The sequence below is a fragment of the Rattus rattus genome, chromosome 16, assembly GCF_011064425.1.
Source record: "Rattus rattus isolate New Zealand chromosome 16, Rrattus_CSIRO_v1, whole genome shotgun sequence".
Lineage (NCBI taxonomy): Eukaryota > Metazoa > Chordata > Mammalia > Rodentia > Muridae > Rattus > Rattus rattus.
The window spans coordinates 30,572,593-30,593,671 of NC_046169.1; the positions used below are offsets into that span (position 1 = coordinate 30,572,593).

Sequence of the window (21,079 nt, forward strand, 5' to 3'; positions counted from 1 at the left end):
CTCAAGTGAGGGACACGTTAAATGTAGAAACTAAACAACAATCAAGACAGAAACTCCTAGGGGCTGGGAGGTCTGCGCTGTGCAGGGAGTGGGACTGCAGCCCGGGATGCCTGTGGCAAGAGGCCTAGCGCAAGATGAGGCGGAGGCAAACTCTTTCTGCCCCACTCCTGGTGCCCATTAACAGTGGCTTAATAGGCCATTAATATACCTGAAGTACCCCCGGCCAAAAGGGAGAAGTTTAGAAAAAAATCTGTGACCATACCACGGTGACCTGAGTGAAAGAAGCCGGGCGGGCAAGATGGCTGAGCGGGTAAAGATGGCTGATGCTCGCCCGTGCATCAGAGAACTGACTCCCCAGAGCTGTGTTCTGCCTCCCACACGTGTGACCCCCCAACACACGTGCACACAATAACAATTAGTCTGAAATTAAATGTTTAAAAAAAAATAGCCAAAACTTCCCTGGGGTGAGGAGCTGTCTGAAAGAGAGAGAGAGAGAGACAGAGATAGGCAGACAGAGAGAGAGGGGAGAGAGAGAGAGACAGAGACAGAGACAGAGAGACAGAGAGAGAAACAGAGACAGAGACAGAGAGACAGACAGAGACAGAGACAGAGAGACGGAAAGACGGAGAGACAGAGAGAGTCAAAATAAAGGAAAGGGGTGGTGAGGACTCTTATAGAAGTCCTTTCTGGGGGTTGGGGATTTAGCTCAGTGGTAGAGCGCTTGCCTAGCAAGCGCAAGGCCCTGGGTTCGATCCCCAGCTCCGAAAAAAAAAGAAACAAACAAAAAAAAGTCCTTTCTGACATCACGCATTAGGTGTGTGAGTGCAGGTCCTCTCATGCAGGTCAGAGGACAAGCTCTGAAGTAGCATTGCTCCCTCTGCTTCGAGCCCCAGGGGTCGGGACGCAGGCCATCAGGTTTGCGTGGTGACCCTTTTTACCTACTGAACTCTCTAGACGTTTTATGTGACGAGGGCAAGAGCTATAGGAGCTCTTCAGAGACAAGTGCCGTGGGGATCTGTCCTGTACTGTAAGTTCAGGGTTAAGTTGGCAGAGTGGAGGGCTGCAGGCGAGGTTAACAACGGAGGAGACCCGTGGGTCTAGTGAGCTAGCTGTCCGTGGGGAGGTTAGAGAGAGAGAAAGAAACATGGTAGGGTCGGAGGCCTGGGAACAGGCTAGTGTCTGCCCCTGTGGCCCGCCCCTGTCCTCTCAACCCATGAGCAATGGTGTCAGCCATCAGCCAGAGTAAACGGAAGGGCTCTGTGGAAATGTCTAGCCTGAGAGACCTCTGTTGTGGGACGTACCAAACGCTGTAGCTTACAGGCCACGTGTGGCTGGGGTGGGGAGGGGGACTTAAAACAAGGCTGGAAAACCTAGAAATCAAACTTGTCATTTCATTTCATTGTGATCAATTTAAATGATCGGCCAAATTGCGGGCCACAAAACTGAGTGGCCAGATCCAGCTGTGTTTTTATACAGTGCCTTGAACAACCAGAAAAGGAGAATTTTAGGGACCCAATCCCATTTTTAAAAGCATCAGAAAGAAGAAGAAAATGCAGGGATAAATTTAACCCGGGAAGTGAAAAGATGTGTGCCCTCGAAATGTCAAAACACTGCTCAAAAAAGAACTGAAGATGGTATTAAAAAACGAAACAAAAAACATTAAGGCACCTGGTGCTCTGGAGTTGGAAAACAAGATAATTAGAGATGACAAAAGTTCAGAAGGGGTCTACAGACTTAGCATGTGTGCATGGGGGGAGGGGGGGAGTCCTAAAGGCATTTTGCACAGCAAAGTTTGAAATACGAAAAAAAAGCCTGACGCCAGTTGCGGTGGTGCACACCCGTGACCCCTGCACTCAGGAGGCCAAGACGGGGAAAGGCTGAGTTCAAGGTCACCTGGCTATGTATCCAGGACCTGTCTCAGAAATGCCACGTCTGGGACTCATGTCCTTGTTTTCCGTTGCTGTGCTAAACTACTGACCGAAAGCAACCGGGAGAGGAAAGGGCTTTGTTTGGCTTCCGGGGAACAACAGTCCCTTGTTACTGAAACACAGGAGGGACACAGGGCGAGAACCAGAGACCAGCGAGGAATGCTGTTCAGTGGTTTGTCCTTCACGGCTTGCTTATGCAGCCCGGGCACACCTGTCCAAGGATCACATTGCCCACAGAGGACTCAGGCCTTCCATATTAACTAGCAATTAAAACAAAATAAAATAAAATAAACGCCTTGCATCCGAGGCTGAGGTGACAGAGATAATCCCTCCATGAGAGTCCTTGTTCCTAGGTATGTCTAGGTTTGAGTCAAGTTAGTGAGAGCTGGCCAGCACACCCTGGGAGGTGGCTCTGCGGTTAAAGGGGCTTGCTGCAGGCCTGAGGACAGGAGCTGGGATCTCCAGAACCTATGTAGACGTTGGATGAGCACTGTGGTCTTCCTATAATTCCAGACTCTAGAGGCAGAGATGGGAGAGCCCCAGATAAGACGGCTAATGAGACTGTTCAATCAGTTGGCTCTGGGCTTGATTGAGAGACCTTGTACCAGTGAGTAAGGAAGAAGATAATTCCAGACATAAACCTTTGAGGCTTCCACACATGCATGCCCAAATATGCACGCACGTGTGCGAGCGCTGAGCCTAAATAGCTGCATACATCTGGCTGTTGGATCAGTGCAAACTTTGTTAAGCAGAGGCCTTTACTTTTCTAAGTGATTGGCAGGATCATGGAGGTGGGCATCCGAGTGCATCAGGACCTAGGTCCAGCCAAGTCTAATTACCCAACCCTCTGAGTCTCCAGTCCTGTGACTCCGGTATCAGAGCGCCAGGCATAGACCAATCCTCTATCTACTTACTGGTTTGTTTTTTGTTTTTTTCTTTTTTCTTTTTTTCGGAGCTGGGGACCGAACCCAGGGCCTTGTGCTTGCTAGGCAAGCGCTCTACCACTGAGCTAAATCCCCAACCCCCTACTTACTGTTAAGAGTCTGAAAACCCGAGAAGCAGAGAGCAGTAACACGGGGCGCAGAGAGGCCTGATGTTAGCATTCGGAGTGTCTTAGGCAAGCCACCTCACGGAGGCTGACAATAACGTGTCCGTGTATCTCACCAGCTCGCGGCAAGGTTAGAAGCAGCTGAGAGCACGCTCCCGGAATACGAAACGCTGCTGCTGGCAGGGTGACTTTGGAGAGATTACTTAATAATTAATAGCAGTGGTCCACAGATATTAATAACTCTACCCCTGCATGTTTGTGTGGATTATGGGAGCTAAGTAAAGAATTGAGCGGAATCTAGGACGGAGCAAGCGCATCAAACACATTAGCTGCTATTAGGAAGGGTAAGATGAAAACTCTTCTGTACGACGGCAAAACCCACCCCAGAACAGTGAACCCACGCGGGGCAGCCTCGGTGTAAGCACGGGAGGTGTTCACGGGCTCAAACACAGCTTACCTGGAAACCATACTCTTTGGGAAGCTCGAGCACGCATGTGGGCGTCTCCACTGCCAAAGTCCACTTCCAGATGCACACTTTCTGCAAGAAAGAGCCCAAGAAGGGACATAAGAGGTCCCCGGGGTGCGGGAGAAGCCCGTGGAAACCCTGATGCCTCGGGTAAGGAAGCCAAGGCCCAGAGTCAAGCCCTAAGCATGGGGCCCAACCCTACCCTGTGATGTCTGCCCATCCGAGAACACACTCGCCAGGCAGCCCTGTACAGAGGTGGCCGCCGAGACATCTGGCGTGTTGACCAGCTCAAAGAGACCTACCCGAAGGACCCTTTACCTGGTTTTCAGCATCCGAGATGGTGGCCAGAAACTTGGAGTCACGGGTGATGGCTATTGCCCTTATGCCGTTACCTTCTGGACAGCTGTCAAATATGGTGTGCACAGGGATTCTGAAAAAAAACGGGACAGAGAAGGGCGGCCCTTGTAGGGGGAAATACCTGGCTTCCCAGAGAGGCTGAACGCAGCCAGACCTTGCCAAAACATTACAAAGTACGATCTCTCTGTGCAAAGGAGATAAATATCTCACTGTAAATGACATAAATATCTCACTAACATTTGTATCCAAGTCACATACTCTCCTGAAACTATCTTATTTTAAAGGTACGTGTGCACAGATATATGCACATGGGCGACCTTTGGAGACCGCAAGAGGGCACTGGGTCCCATGAAGCCAGAGTTACGAGCAGGTGGGCGGCCAGACATGTGGACACTCATAACTGAACTCAGCAAGAATAGCTAAGCCATCTCTCCAACTGCCGCACACACACACACACACACACACACACACACACACACACACACACCCGTACCCTTTTGTTAGACAGGGTCTCGCTCTGGTAGCCCAGGCTGGCCTCAACATTGGGATCCGCCTGAGTGCTGGGGTTACAGCTATGAGCTAGAAGGCATGGCTGAATCCATTCTTGTTCATCAATAACACATGAGCAAAACGTCATCATTATTCATTCTTCCACAAAGAGAAGAGACGCTGTGACACATGCCACAGCACAGACAAACCCTGAGAACGTGGCAGACGCAAAAGCTCACATATGTGGGCCCACAGACCGCAAATGCACACTCTGTGAGCAGAGAACAGACTGGTGACGGGTCGAGGGCGGGGGGTGGGGGGTTCAGGGGTGGGGCGGGAGGAAGCGCTGCTCCCTGGGGGACGATTAAACGGTTTTGGAACAAGGTAATGGTCATATGACACTGTATTAGTGCCAACCTTCGCATGTCCAGTTTTACGCCATTTTGCAAACTGTATCTCAATGACAGCGGGCGAGCCTAACTCGGAACGGGAGGATGGCTGCGCTGTGTACTCTCTTTGAGAGCACTCTGGTAGCTCCTTCGTTCGTTCCTGGGGCTGACTCTGTGCGGGGGGGGGGGACACTTAGCCAGACGTGAAGGATGCTGTGAAGTTGGAACCCGCAGTGTCCTCTAAGGCCTGGTTATGAGCTGCTGATGGATTTGGGGGAAGCGATTGAATTCTGGAGGCTTTTAAGCTTACCAATGGATTAATTCCTGGATCCAGTCATAGCGTGACGTCATAACTGGGTGGCGCTACAAACTAGAATGTGGGGGGATGAACGCCTCAGGGGTTAAAGCAGGAAGACCAGAGTTTGGATCTCCCAAACATGCATGTTAATGCTGGGTGGGTGTAGCGGGCCCCCTGTTAATCTCCTGCCTGGAAAGAGATAGGGATCTCTAGAGCAGGCTGGCGAGCTAGACTAGTCACATTAGCAAACTCTGGGTTCAAACGACAGTCCCTGTTTCAGTGAATAAGGTAGAGGAGAGTAGAAGATGGCTTCCTGAAGTCACATACATGTGCACACATGTGCACATATACCTCATACATGCACACACATGTGTGGGTAGGGGACACTAGGAAGTGTAGCTTTGCTTAAGGAAAGAGTCTCTGGGGTCATGGTCCTGGAGAGATAGCTTGCCTCAGCCCCATCCTGTGAGCTTCCTGGCCTGTGTGAGGTGGCTGCTTTGCTGAGGTGAGCCTACTCTGACTTCCGGCCACGATGCTCTGCCCTCCAACAGGCAGGTGCTGGCTGCCAAATCTCATGAGCCAAGTTTGATCGCAGGGACTTCTATGGTGGAGAGAGAGACCTGACCCCAACACGTGACTCGTGGCACATATGTGCCTCCCCAGTAAGTGGATGCTATACAGATAAACGTTTTAAAAAGCAATTGTTGGGGGTTGGGGATTTAGCTCAGTGGTAGAGCGCTTGCCTAGCAAGCACAAGGCCCTGGGTTCGGTCCCCAGCTTCGAAAAAAAGAAAAAAAAAAAAAAAGCAATTGTTCGTAAAGAGGGGATTAAAACATTTTTCTTTCATTAATAAAGATTTATTTATTTTTTATAGATAAGTACACTGTCGCTGTCTTCAGACACACCAGTAGAGGGCATCAGACCCCATTACAGATGGTTGTGAGCCACCATGTGGTTGCTGGGATTTGAACCCACGGCCTCTGCAAGGGCAGTCAGTGCTCTTAACCACTGAGCCATCTCTCCAGCCCAATATTTTTCTTCAATTATTTTTTTTTAATTTTTAATTTCTGCCTGCGTGTATGTTTGTACATCACATGTGACCCTGACACCCTTTAGAGGCCAGAAGAGGGCATTGGATCCCCTGGAACTGTAGTTATCGACAGTTCAAGACAGCTTGAGTCACCATGAGGGTGTTGGGAATTGAACCTGAATCCTCAGGAAGAGCAGGGCTTGTAACCACTGAGCCATCCCTCCGGCCAACAATTAAACACATTTCCCAAAGAATAAGGTTTGATCTGAATAAGTGACCAAACCAGGTTAAAAAAAAAAAAAATTCAAACGCAAAAAGGCAGACACTGGCTCCTCCCGCCTGCGGGAGTGTGCGATCTGTCAGACACCTAAAAGCCTGCAACAAGGGGGTTGGGGATTTAGCTCACTGGTAGAGCACTTGCCTAGCAAGCGCAAGGTCCTGGGTTCGGTCCCCAGCTCCGAAAAAAAAAAAAAAGAAAAAAAAAAAAAAGCCTGCAACAGTTCCCAAGTATACATAATGGGTCTGGTTTGGAGACTGGGTTTCCTGTTTTTACGCTCACGAGCCTATTCTGTGTCAGTGCCGAGACTTCCCAACAGTGCAGCTCATTCAAAGCCTTGACACACGCAGAATTCAACTAGATCACGTGCGAACACCACTGGGAGCCCTTGAATGCAGGGGACCGTAGGAGTTAGGTATGTGGGGTTGGGAGGTCACCGAGTCGGACTGGGAGCCGGGGTCAAGGGGCACCGAGACTGTGGTCTGTGTGGTGCCCCACATTTTCTTGCTATGGAGCCTGCCCCCACTACAGACTGTGAAAGGTCCTCTGTGTGTCAGAGCAGTGTCAGTTGGCTGGAGTAAGTCTGTTCCAGCTGAGGGACACTGGGTCTCTGTCATTTGAGAGGCCACTAGGGCTAACTAAAGTGCAGCCCCAAACCTTCACTTGCATGGGAGCCCTGCATCGCTGGGATGGCACAGACAAGTCCGTCAGGCCTGTAGGATTAACATGTGCACGATCCCAAAAAGCTTGCTCGTAATTGTAGGGCTAGATAAAGTTTAAAAGAATTTGACGTATCCGGGTCTCTGGCAGATTAGATTTGTGGTTCTAATTTAAAATGTGCGGCTGATTTAGACTTCCAATTTTCAATAGAAATCACTTTAGCTTTATAAACGGTGTTAAAAATACTTAAGAAAGCTTAAGGTTTACCATATTTATGGATTAATTTATTGAATTTATGGCAATTACTAAGTATTGGTGAGAAATTTGTTTCTTAATTAGACCCCCAAAAAAACTTAAACATAAAACTGGGTATATTACATTTCTACACCCAGGTTACAGTTTTTTTTAAAGGTTAATAGCCAGATTCGTGCAGCCGTACATCAATCAAAGCCTCATCAAATGTGACTGCAGAAATATGCTACATTTGTAAAAAAGAAAAATTTATTGGAGACAGTGGCCTCCTAGACAGTCTAGGGTGACCTGGAATTCACTGTGAGGCCCAGACTAGCCTAACACTCGCGACCCTCCTGTCTCAGCCTTCAGCTGCTGAGGTCATTGATGTCTGCCACCACATCCAGCCAATCTTTCTCTCTCCTAGTGGCTGCCATAGTTGCGGGCCAGCGTGGAGTCTCGCACATGTGCAGTAAGTGCTCTATCGCTGCACTCCACTGCCAGCGCTGAATAAGATATTTTTAAACTGAATAAAACGTTCAGGAAAATAGTTTGTTTTCTGTTTGTTTGTTTTGTCACTAAAACCAGAACAACCTCTGAATAGTATCTTATGGACCATAAGCTCTAAGGAGAGCTATCCTGAAGACCATAGCAAGTACCAAGCCGGGCTACACAGCGACACTCTGTCGGGGAGCCCATGTCAAACAGAGCACCACTCTGTGCATCTTGGGTCTAGCCATGAAAGCAATTGTCCACAGAGGATTCCGAGAGGTGGCGTAGCTGAAGACCCCCCTTCTGGTGATAGACTTTTGTGCACGCCTTCTTCATGAGTCCCCCTCAGGGTCCAGTTAGATGTTCCATTCCTCTCTGGGGCTGAGATCCACTCCACTCTCCCTGTGTGCTGCCATCCCAGTGATGCAGGGCTGTCGAGCAAGTGAAGGTTTGGGGCTGCATTTTAGTTAGCCGAAGCCGCTCAAATGACAGAGGCCCAGTGTCCTTCAGCTGAAACGGACTTATTCCGGCCAACTGACACTGCTGTGACACACAGAGGACCTTTCACAGTCTCTGGAGCGGGGACAGGCGGACTGCATGGCAAGAGAATGTGGGGCACCACACAGCCCACAGGGACCTCGGCATGAAAGTGGGGACAGTTCCCTTTCTGAGGAAAAATTCTTCCTGGCTCTGGTGCAGCATTTGTTGTTCCCTGTAACCCAGGCTGATCGGTCAACAGCAGCCTTCAGAGGAGAGCTACATAGGCAGATTTATGCTTGGCAAATGTCTGAACCAAATAGCGTGCAGAAAAGCCACACGCTGAAGGCCCTCTGCGTGTGTTCAAATCAGTAGCAGATGTTTTAGAAGGAAGTACACCAGACCTGATTATCACTGGGGAAAGCACTGTAACTGGCGGTGATGGCCCTGGCGGTGATGGCCGGTGGGCGCAGGCTTCAATTTTCAGCTTCAATAATTCACTTAGTTTGTTTCATTAAAATTTTGACAAATGTCTTCAGCCACTGGTCATGTTTCATTCCTGTTGGGCTGATGGTCAATGGAATTTGAAAGAAAGCCCGGGGCTGGCGAGACGACACAGCGGTTGAAAGCACTTGAAGAGGACCTGGGTTTGGTTGCCAGCACCCACGTGGCAGCTCGCTACCGGCTGTAACTCCAGGGGATCTGGCGCCCTCTTCTGGCCTTCTCAGGTACTGCATGCATGTGGTGCCCAGGCGTACATTCAGACCAATCACCTATGCACACACACAGTCAGTCAATCAATCAATCAATCCATCCACCCATCAATCAAATAAATAAAACGCTAAAAAAGAGAGAAAACCCAACATTCACACTCACTACCTCAAAGGAGTAGTGAGTGATGATTCTTCTGGAATGTAAACTTGGTTCTGGATTCTTCCATACACAGTAAGTTGAATTCATAAACCAGCACAGAACAAACAAGCAAACAAACGAAACATTAAACAATGACGTACAGAGATGAGAAAAAAAATTACCTGTTTACATACATACAAGAATACGTTACAGGGGCTGGAGGGATGGCTCAGTGGTTAAGAACACTGACTGCTCTTCCAGAAGTCCTGAGTTCAAATCCCAGCAACCACATGGTGGCTCACAACATTCTATAACTCCAATCCTAGGGATCCCATGCCCTGTTCTGAGTTCCCACTCACATAAAATAAAATTAAGTATTTAATTATTTATTTGTTTCTGTATGGTGTTTTGCCTGCATATATGTCTATGCATGACATGTATGCGGTGCCCCCAGAGGCCAGAGAGAGCATGAGATTCCCGGGGATTGGAATTATAGAAGGTCGTGAGCTACCCCGTGGGTGGTGAGGATTGAACCTGAGTTCTCTGGAAGAGCGAGCCTGTGTTCTTTCCCACTGACCCGATGCTCAAGCCTCTAAATAAATCTTTTCAAAAACCAAAACAAGGCTGGCTGGGCAGTGGCAGTGCACACTTGTGACCCCGATACTCAAGGACAGGCTGGATTCTCGAGCAAACCCTGTCTCAAAACAACCCAAAATAATAACAATAAATACGGCTCATGATAACGCTGTGCGAGCAGGTACTGCTTAACGCTCTCAGAACCCACATAGATGGGGAGAACAGAGCCCCATTAGTATCTACAAACCCCACACATATGTTGTGGCATGTGCAGACACATGCAAATAACTATATGTAAAAAGATTAAATAAAATTGTTAACATGGTGATTTTTAAGTTGTCATTTTTAAAAAAAAAAAAAAAAACCAGAGTAAAAATTAGAATCATGTGGGGTTTATATTTTCAGCCCTTGGGAGTCAGCAGGAGGCAGATCTCTGTCAGTTCGGGTCCAGCCTGGTCTACACGGTGAGACCCTCAGAAAAAAATAATGAGGTCATTCCAATGGGTGATTAGTCAAAGGACGAAGCTGAGGAGTCGCCTGGGGGGCTGGCGGGAGCAGTCGGGCATGTGGGGGCAGCAGAGGCCATGGACACAGAAGTGAGGGAGATGCCACGGGACTTCTCGCCATCTTAGCAGGAGGTGCCTGGGAATACTGCAGCTTCCCCGCTGGGAGGAAGTGTGGGCAGGGGGTCACTGCTCAGCTAACGGACAGCAGTCCTGCGTGCCCCACTCCGGGATATTAAACAGAAGTCCCGTCTAGCAGATTTATTCATCGTGACTCAATAGTTAACCCCACTCCCAAGACCTGGGCCTTCGGTCCTGTCAGATTCTAGAGCCCCTCTCTGCTTCTATGTCTGATCCAGGTTCCACTGACCCTCACAGCAGTCCCCAGAGGTGGCGATAATGGGTTGAATAGGATCCCCAAATTCATGTCTACTCAAAACCTAAAAGGGTAATGTTATTTAAAAAAATAGTATGGGGCGATTTACCTAGTGAAGGAAGCGCAAGGCCCTGGGTTCGGTCCCCAGCTCCGGAAAAAAAAAAAAAAAAAAAAAAAAAAAAAAGAAAAAAAAAAAAAAATAGTCTTTGGGGAAGGTGAGAGGGCTCAGTGAGTAGAGGTGCTGCCACCAAGCCTGACTACCTGAGCTTGATGCTGGGTAGATGAAGAGAACATTCTCTGCAAGGTATCCTCCAACCTTCACATGCAGGCATGGTGCAGCACACACGCAGACACTCACACACATGCACATGCTCACATATGCATACTCACACACACGCACATACACACACTCACATACACACACACACACACTCACATACACCCTTCACATATATTCACATACTCACACACATATACACACATACACATGCTCACATATGCACACTCACACATACTCACATACGTATATTCACACACACACACATACACACACTCACATACACCCTTCGCATATACTCACATACTCACACACATATATACACACACACTCAATATACCCTTCTCATACTCACATACTCACACACATATACACACACACACTCAAATATACCCTTCACATATACTCACATACTCACACACATATATGCACACTCACCTACACTCACACACATACACACCCTCTCACACACTCACACGCACATATATATGCTCACATATGCACATTCACACATACTCACATACGTATACTCACACACACACACTCACATAAACCCTTCACATATACTCACATACACACATATATGCACACTCATCTACACTCACACAATACACACCCTCTCACGCACTCACACACATACACTCACACACACATATATGCTCACATATGCACATTCACACATACTCACATACGTATACTCACACACTCACACTCACATACATCCTTCACATATACTCACATACTCACACACATATACGCACACTCACCTACACTCACACACACACATGCTCACATATGCATGCTCACCTACACTCATACACACTCACACTCACATACATCCTTCACATATACTTACATACACACACATATACGCACACTCACCTACACTCATACACACACACATACCCACACTTTCACACACTCAGACACACACAAATTAGTTGGTTAAATATAAAACTGTGCGCGCACACAGGCAGAGCGACAGGATTCCGGTGGACTATGAAAGAGGGCATTGGTTACAGGGGGAGGCCGCAGGGGACCCTGTCTCAAAAGAAAAGGGAACTTCAGTGAACAACTGATGTAAAACTCAGGTTCCTGTTGTGACACATTTGATGTCCAGCATGTGCTCCAGACTTCGGTGAGCTGGGTTACCGTGACTCTCCCTCAGTCCCTCAGTCCACTCTGGGCCACCAACAAACCAGGTTTCTTGGCAACAACATTATTTAACCCTTTCTTGGCCACAGCAGTGGATCCTCTACAGAATCGCAGTGAGAAGGATTCGCGCACACGGCGCCCACCTACCCCGTGAAGGCATCCCATATAATTATGAGGCAGTCTGGTCCTTCGTCGGCTGTGGCAATCCATCGCCTGTCTTCGCTGACGCAGAAGCACGAGATGATGTTAGGGTGGCCCTGTGGAAGTAAAGAGCACCTGCTTAGAACGGATAAAGATGGGGACCTCCGGAAGGGCTGGGTCCACACATCCCCGAGCTCCTTCTAAAGCCTGCCTGTCTGGAAAGCGGCTTCCACAGGCCCACACAGAGGTTCTTCATCTCCTGTTGGGGTGGGGGGGTTGGGCCGTGGTTTCCCAAGCTTTCTCTTCCTCCGCAAACCTGAAGCAGCCACGGTCCTCGCTAGAGAAGGAGGTAAGTACCCAACCCAAACCTCTGGCCTCCCTGCTGACCTGGTCCTCTGCAAACACTGGTCGCCTTCGCTGAACAGTTCTGCGGCTCAGTGGTCTCTGACCCCGTCATTTCTTCAAACAACAGAGGAATCTTCCAGAAACATACTCAGATGAGCGCGTTCTCGTAGGACATACTGCACATTTTTCCTTCTCTCCCTCCATAGTAACCCCCAGCCATCTTACTCTTTCCTGGCCTCTCCTCTGGCCCTCACACACAAGGTTTCTGTCTGGAAGGTTCTTCCTAAGACTGTCCTGTTGACTCATTTTCTCATTTTTCAGGTCTCAGCGGAAATTAGGTCGTTTTCTGCCCCAGCTCAGCCGATCTCTCGCGGCGACGTCCTTAGCGTAACTTCCCTTCACCTTCCAGCCCCTTCTCTGCTCATCTCTTAAAGCTCCCTCCCTCTGTGCCTCTTTATATCACGATCTGGGAATCCCGTGAGGATGGGGCTAGATTAACGTTCACCGCCAGACCGACCAGCAGTGGCTGGGATGCATTTCTGAACAGATGGCCGAGGTCAGTTCTCATTGTGAACTGGCATGGCTGGGCTCTTGTGGGTTCCGCTGCAGCCATCTGAGTTGTGTGCCTGCCCGCCCCCCTGCAAGCTTCCTCTGCAGCTCCTGTAACTTCCATACATAAAATAAATAAAATCTTTAAAAAAAAAAATTAGTGGGGGCTGGAGAGATGGCTCAGCGGTTAAGAGCACTGACTGCTCTTCCGGAGGACCTGAGTTCAAATCCCAACAACCACATGGTGACTCACAACCATCTGTAATGGATCTGATGCCCTCTTCTGGTGTGTCTGAAGACAGCTACAGTTACTTGTATGCATAGAATAAATAAAAAATAAATCTTTAAAAAAAAATTAGTATCAACTACTGTTTCCCAATGGGTATTGATTAGACTCATAGAAGACATGCTTCTTCTATTTTTTTACTTATTACATTCATTTGTGTATCTCCCCCCTCTCTCTCTGTGTGATTAGGTGCGTGCGTGCCCGTGTGCGTGCGTGCACTCGTACGTGTGTGCGTGAGCGTGTGCGTGCGTGAGTGTGTGCGTGTGGAGATAGAGAGTCATGGGCAATACACACACTAGCCACTCCCCTGCCACAGTGCATGGGGTAGGTCAGAGGACCACCTCCAGGAATTCCTTCTTTTCTTCCACAACATGGGTCCTGGGGACTCAAACCCAGGTCGCTGAGCTTGGTGTTTGCCGGCTGAGCCACCTCACTGCTCCTAACCTGTGACTCCAAAGGGAGAATTTGCTGGAAAAAGCAGCACCAGCCAGTACGACAGTGAGGCCCAGAAACCAACCTGGGATCCAAGGCAAAGTCTACACACAAGTTACAGGTGTCTTTTTCCAGCCCGGCACGGTGGCACATTGCCTGTCCCCACCACCTCAGAGGCTGAAGCCGAAAGTTTGAGGGCCCAGGGCTAGTCTGAGTTCCGTATCTTAGTCCCTGTCTCAAACAAATAAAGCAAACAAAGTCATGCTTTGCTCACCGGGAGACAAGGCCTGCATACCTGGAGATGGTACTGGCTGTTCTTGAAGACGTTGTAGATGATGGCGGTGTGGCCGCAGACGTAGAGAAGGATTCTCTTGTCTTCCCGCATGTAGTACACAGGGAGAGAACTGTTCCAGCCAAAGGACCAAGTCAAGGACTGCAGGATAAAGACGGACACAGGGAGCCAACGTCTTGCTGAGGCCAGAGCTGTGACTCCTGCGAGCCCCACCCTGCCTGCCCCCAGAGGAGAACCATTCTGACAGTCTGGGGTGGGGGTGGTGGTGGAAGAGAGCCCCTTCCGTTTCAAACAGGGTCGCATGTCACCCAGGTTGGCTGTAAACTCACTACATAGCTAAAGGGTGGCTTTTCACTCCCAATCCTTCTGACTGCCCCACTTTTTCTATAAAAAAAAGGTTAAAAATTAAAAATGGAGAGAGTGGGGTTGGGGGTTTAGCTCAGTGGCAGAGCGCTTGCCTAGGAAGCGCAAGGCCCTGGGTTCGGTCCCCAGCTCCGGGAAAAGAAAAGAACCAAAAAAAAAAAAAAAAAAAAAAAAAAAATGGAGAGAGACACTGGACATGGAGGGGCTAGGGAGGGACGGAGGGTCTTTTGCATCATAAAACACCTTTTCTGTTCTCTCACTTCCCAGGCCTGAAGCCCCACTCGGTGCTAACGTAGTGTGAGCACCTGACCTGATAAACCAGTTACTTCCTGAATACACGGGACGGAGAATGTTTGACAAACTCACTAAGCAGGCTTATGGGAAAGGCAAGCATTTGGTCCCGAATGATTGGTTCTAACTCTTTGTTTGCGATTTTGTTCCTGCAGCTGCCTTCCCCCCAGGTTTCTCTACGGTAGAGTGCTTGCCTATCATGAGCAAGGCCCTGGGTTCGATACCAGCGTCGCAGACAGACACTAAGTAAGTCTACCCTTCAAGGAGCAATGCTAGAATAAAAATTTTATGGAGTGAGAAAGTAAAACATCTTGGAAGGCAAAGTTACCTCGACACTGAGAGTGATCACTGGCTGCCAGGGTTCTAGAGCAGGAAGCCGAGGAGACAAGAGGTGCCCGGGGTGGGGGTGGGGGCGTTTAGGCAGAATCTCTTCTGGGACTGAAATGGTGACGAGCTTTGTACTCGGCACAGCCCACGGAATGTTCGCCACCCCTGGTCTGTTCATAGTAGCATTAACTTTGACACGTCAGTGCTGGTGAACTGTGTGGTAAAAGCCACCCTGTGCAAGCCGGTGATGAAAGGGGAGTCTGGAGGGGGCGGCCCCAAGGGGTTTGTGGGAACTCCGGTGTGCTGTGCGCTCAAATTTTCGGTGAGCCTGACGCTGCTCTCTCTCACACACGAAAACCAATCAGTTAAAAGCAGCATCGAAAGTGGTGGCAGTTGAATGATAAAACTTCTCTGGATAACGAGTTAAACTAGAATAGAGCGCCAAGCTGTCTTTTTTCCCTTGGAACGGTACTTAGGAAGGTGGATGGGAACACTGTGTATTTCTTCCCAAGACAGACACAGCAGGTAAATAGGTAACTGTATGGTGACACACCTCTCTCTCTCTCTCTCTCTCTCTCTCTCTCTCTCTCTCTCTCTCTCTCTCTCTCTCTCCCTCTCTCCCTCTCCCTCTCCCCCCTTTCTCCCTCCTTCCCCTCCTCCTTTCCCCCCTCTCCTCCCCCTCTCACACTTTCCCTCTCCCCCTCTCCCCCTCTCTGGCTCTCTCATGCAACCTTCCTGTTTCCATCAGCCTGCACTACAGAATTTATGTTTCCGTTTAGATCTCGGGCTGCGTGGGCAGGAATAGTGGAACTGTGGAGTCGTGGTTGTCTCAGGCTGCACCTTCTAGGAACAGAATTACTTAGTGTTTGGCTTGGTTCTAACGAGCCGATTTATGCAAATGAAACGGTTCCTTTGGAGACTTGCTATCCCTGAAAGGATCACCATGCTCATCTTAAATTTCATTTTGCCATTTTAAAATTAGCCACGGGGGAGGGAAGACGCCGGTCAGGCGTGGCAGGGTGCATGCCTGCCAATGCTAGCAATTGAGAGGGTGCTGGGGGCAAGTGGATAAGCCTTGGCTACACAGTACATTTCTTTTTTTTTAAGATTTATTTATTTATTATATATGAATTATATGTTGTATATTTATTATATATGAATTATATATTGTGTATTTATTATGTATGAATTATATACTGTATATTTATTATGTATGAATTATATATCGTATATTTATTATGTATGAATTATATATTCTATATTTATTATATATGAATTATATATTGTATATTATACTGTAGCTGTCTCCAGATACACCAGTAGAGAACATCAGATCCCATTACAGATGGTTGTGAGCCACCATGTGGTTGCTGGGAATTGAACTCAGGACCTCTGGAAGAGCAGTCAGTGCTCTTAACCATTGAGCCATCTTCAGCCCCTACACAGCACATTTGAAACCAGCCTGGGCTATCTGAGAACCAGTTTGGGGGGTTGATTTTGCCTTGAAATTAAAAAAAGGAGCCATCAAGATGGCTCCTACAAACATATCGTGCAAATACACACAATCACAAATCAATTTAAAAAAGAAAAAGATGGGCTGGCAAGATGGCTCAGCAATAAAAGTGCTTGCCACCAAGCCTGGTGACGTGCGTGCCATCGCCAGGATCCACAGGGTGGAAGGAGTTGTCCTCTGGCTTGCATACATGTACTATAACACACACGTGTACGTACACACACGTGTACACACTCACACTCACTGATTTTATAAATTTATTTAGATTGATTTTACAAGTATGAATATATTCACTGCATCTATGCTGAGCAGCATGCAGTCCTGGTGCCTACAGAGGCCAGAGGAGGTCATTGGATCCCTAGAACTAGAGTCAGAGATGGGTATAAGACACCACATGGTCTTCTGGGAATGAAACCTGGGTCCTCTGTAAGAGGAACAAGTGCTCTAAGCTGCTGGGCCTTCTTTCTAGTCCCTTAATACTTTTTTTTTTATTTTTTAAAAGGAAACGAGTATCGTGTTCTTCAAGATTAACACGGGGCTGCCTCCATATGCTGGGACTACTCTGGGACCATGTTCACGGTTTCTGATGACAAAGGGTTAATCTCATATCTCACAGCCTTCCTAACATTCTCTGCAGATGGACATGGGGTATAAGTTACCTCGTGCGTTGATATTTTTCTAAAACGCTGTGATATCAAGATGAGTCCTGGGTTTGCCATCATCCTCACAAGCTCTTACTTCCTGTTTCTGACAGGGGCAGACTCCACGGTGAAACCTGCTCACCATTGGTGCTGCGAGTTCCCTAAGGCTGCTGGACTAAGACCTCGGACCCAAAGGGAGGGGAGGATGAGAGTCTGAGTGCAGGAGGGACTCAGAGCACATCCACCCACCAGAGCACTTTAGCGAGAGGGAGGGAGGAGTCCGCAGTACCAAAGGTGGCCACTAGGTGGCACCTAATTAGTCCTGAGACAGTGAATTGTTGATATAGAGCTTCTAGCACCTACCTATTCAGCCTTTTCCATTTCATAGAAATCATAGATTTATAGATAGATAGATAGATAGATAGATAGATAGATAGATAGATAGATAGATAGATAGATAGATAGATAGATAGATAGATGGATGGATGGATGGATGGATGGATGGATGGATGGATGGATGGATGGATGGATGGATAGAGCTGACTGATTAGGACCTGAGCTCAGATCCCCAGAACCCATTTAAAATTTAGGTATTGCTGGACCAGGTGGCATGTGCATACGCACACACACACACACACACACACACACACACACACACACACACACACACACACCTTTAGTCCTAGTATCTGGGAGACAGAGGCACACAGGTCTCTGTGAGTTCAAGACCAGCCTGGTCTACAGGGCGAATTCAAGCCGGGCCAGGGTTAAACAGTGAAACCCTGTTTGGAAAAAAAGACAAAGAAAAAAATACCTAGGCAGACATGGTAGCCTTACTTTTAACACCCATGTGGTGGCTTGAAAAAGAATGGCTCCCATAAGTTCATATATTTCCTTGCTTAGTCCATAGTTGACAGACTGTTTAGGGAAGGATTAGTGGGTGTGGCCTCCTTGGAGGCGTGAGCATCGAGGTTTCAAGTCTCTCTCTCTCTCTCTCTCCTGCAGACAGATAAGGATGAAGTAACCCTCTGAAACTGTAAGCGAGCCCCCAACAAGATTCTTTGGTCATCATGGCGTCTCTTTATGGCAACTGAACCCTGACTAAGACACCCCCGCAAAGGTGTGGAGGCGGGGGATCCCAGTGGTTTGCTGGCCGGCCAGTGCTTCGGGCTAAGGGAGCGACACTGTCTCAACAAAAGCAAAGTGCATCATGGGTAAAACTGGCTCAGAGGGGCAAGGTCTTGCTGCCATGCCCGAGAACACCTGGTCAGCAAAGGGGAAACTGACTTCTCAAAGTTGTCCTGATTATCGCACTAGAGCTCGGGCATGACCCTCGCCAGCAAAGGCGCCACGCATTTTTAACATAAAGCTAATGTGGTGGTGAGTGACGGAAGTCACTGAACGTTGGCAAAGTCATACACGCCCGTATAACTTTTCAAGTATTCAGGGGGTTTCGTTAAGAGGGTTGTGACTTCTCCCGATGGCCTGGGCTACATAGCAAATCTTCTCAAAACAAAACGGGGTGGGGGGACCCAAAACCTACTGTGAGCTGTGTTCAAAGGCTCACTCTGTGTTAAGACTAAGCTCTTTCTGTAGACTCGATCTTCCAAAGGCATGAGTCCACAAGAAGAGAGAGTGTGTGTGTGTGGGGGGGAGATGAACCAAAAAGCGAGAGCGAATCACAAGGAACTGGTCTGGAAAGCAGCAGATGGGGAAGGAGTCAAGGGGGGGAGGGGCCTCTTCTTCCTTCTCTGGGTAAATGACAGTGTTTTTTGTGCCTCACAGATGGTGCCTCCTGGGGGGGGGGGACCTGTCAGGAGCAGCAAGGGCGAATTTCCAGGGACAGCCAGAGCTTTGTCACTTTCTTTTTAGAGATTTACTTATTTTTATTTATTTATTTATTTTTTTGGTTCTTTTTTTCGGAGCTAGGGACCGAACCCAGGGCCTTGTGCTTCCTAGGCAAGTGCTCTACCACTGAGCTAAATCCCCAACCCCTTACTTATTTTTATGTATGTGAGTCACTGTCTTCAGACACACCTGAGGAGGGCATCGGATCCCATTACAGATGATCGTGAGCCACCATGTGGTTGCTGGGATTTGAACTCAGGACCTCTGGAAGAGCAGTCAGTGCTCTTAACCACTGAGCCATCTCTCCAGCCTCATTTCTGACTGGGGGTTTGGGAAGTTCTTAAAGCTCTCCTCCTAGCACTGGCAAAATGGGGGGGGGGTGGAAGTGAAGGAGGAATATTGGTAGTGTCTAAGACAGAAGAGGGTAAAGAGAGGAAGAGGAGGAGGAAGAGGAGGAAGAGGAAGAGGAAGAAGAACCGAGGGTAGGAAAGGAAGAGAAAGGGACTTGGAGTCTCCCTTGTGGAAATAACCCCAATGCTACAGTCAAGCTATGCAGGGCATTTCCGGCCTGCTGAGCCGGCCATTGAACCCAGATGTCACCATCAAGTTCCAGGTCTAACACATGGGGGTGCCACTCTCCATGACCCCACCCCCTGGCTGCCCCCCAGCTCTTGACAGAACTTTATAAAGACTTAGTTTGTCTGAAAAGTATTAGTTTGAAAACATGCACCCCTAGTTCGTTTTTAGGGTTTTTTTGTTTGTTTGTTTGTTTTTGTTTTTGTTTTTTTATAAGGATAGGCTTGAGAGAAGTGAGTTGCTGGTAAATCCCAATGCTGAAAAGACAGTGACAGTGGATCTTGGGGACTGGAGGTGGGTGTCACTGGTCAGGCAGCCTAGGCTATTTGACAATGTAAAATCCAAGCCAATAGAAAACCTTATCCCAAAAAGCTGGGTGGTGTTGGCACATGCCTTTAATCCCAGAGGCAGAGGCAAGTGGATCTCTGAGTTCGAGGCCAGCCTGGTCAGCAGAGTGAGTTCCAGGACAGCCAGGACTACACAGAGAAAGCCTGTCTAGAAAAACAAACAAACAATAGAGTAATAATAACAAAGATGAACAGAGGACAAAGGGAGGCACCCAAGGTTATTTTCCGGCCTTCACATGAACATGGACGCACACACACCCGTGCACACACTGGACCTCCTGGACACACACAGAAGCCTTATCTCATAGGAATGTCACACCACTACACTCACCAAAGGGTACATCTTGGAGTCGTCCTCCTTCTGGAACAATGTGTCCTCGGTGGAGGTGGACACCAGTGACTCCTTGGCACCCAGGTCTTTGGACTGGAAAAATTTTTGTCTTTCTTCCATGGAGAAGAACGGTTTCCCGAATCTTGCTTCGTCCTTTTCTTGGTCTGAAATGCCTTCTGGCTCCTGGCCAGTTTCCTCCTGAGACCAGACAACAGCTTCTTCCAAGGAGTCCACTTTCATACTGACATCTTGGTAAATCTCGCTTACTTCAGGACTTTGGGAGTGCAAGGAGGACTTGCTGCTTGCTGGGGTCCCGGCCTTTAAAGGGAAACACGATTCTGACCCTGCGTGTTATACCCAAGGCTACAGACATGCTGCCATCCCCTGCCTCTGTTCACGCCCGGTCAGTCGGTCGCAGGCTAATGGGTGATTCGAAAGGGAGGCTGGGACACTGTATGCTAAAGAAATGAATCACGGCTGTGTGTCAGAAGGTTAATTCTTCACCTTCTCACAGACCCACACAGCCAAGGCCACACAGTAGGCCCACTGGGAGTCTTGACCAGGGCTGAGTTCTCTCTTGGGGGGAACAGGCTGTGAGAAAACCACACTACTGTTACACCACAGGAACTCGATCCCAAGACAAGTACATTTCACCTTCAGCCGACCCTCTGACCCTTTTACAAGCCAGGTACACACTTCATGGAAGCTTGGGTTGACCTGCCTCCAAACTGGATTAAAGCACCCTCCTAGGCATCTCATGACGACTGAACTTTGTATATGGTTTTCTTTTCTCTTTGATGTGTATGTTTATGTGGTACGTGCGTGCATGCATGCGTGTGTTATGCGAGTGCTCCAGGACTCCAGAAGAGGACATTGGATTCCCTGGATCTGAAGTTACAGGACATTTCACCATGGG

General features: G+C 48.5%; 1 protein-coding gene across 1 annotated transcript in view; it reads right to left on the reverse strand.

Moving 5' to 3' along the window:
* Cfap251 (cilia and flagella associated protein 251) overlaps positions 1-20,624 on the reverse strand; it is a 69,168-nt gene extending 48,544 nt beyond the window's left edge. Inside the window, exons 1-5 of the mRNA XM_032886720.1 lie at positions 20,164-20,624; positions 13,930-14,067; positions 12,029-12,138; positions 3,761-3,872; positions 3,434-3,514 (exon numbers count right to left, since the gene is read on the reverse strand). Of these exons, the coding sequence (XP_032742611.1) occupies positions 3,434-3,514; positions 3,761-3,872; positions 12,029-12,138; positions 13,930-14,067; positions 20,164-20,403 (681 nt within the window). The 5' untranslated portion in view covers positions 20,404-20,624. The remainder of the gene's footprint in view (positions 1-3,433; positions 3,515-3,760; positions 3,873-12,028; positions 12,139-13,929; positions 14,068-20,163) is intronic.
* Between the last annotated feature and the right edge of the window lie 455 nt (positions 20,625-21,079).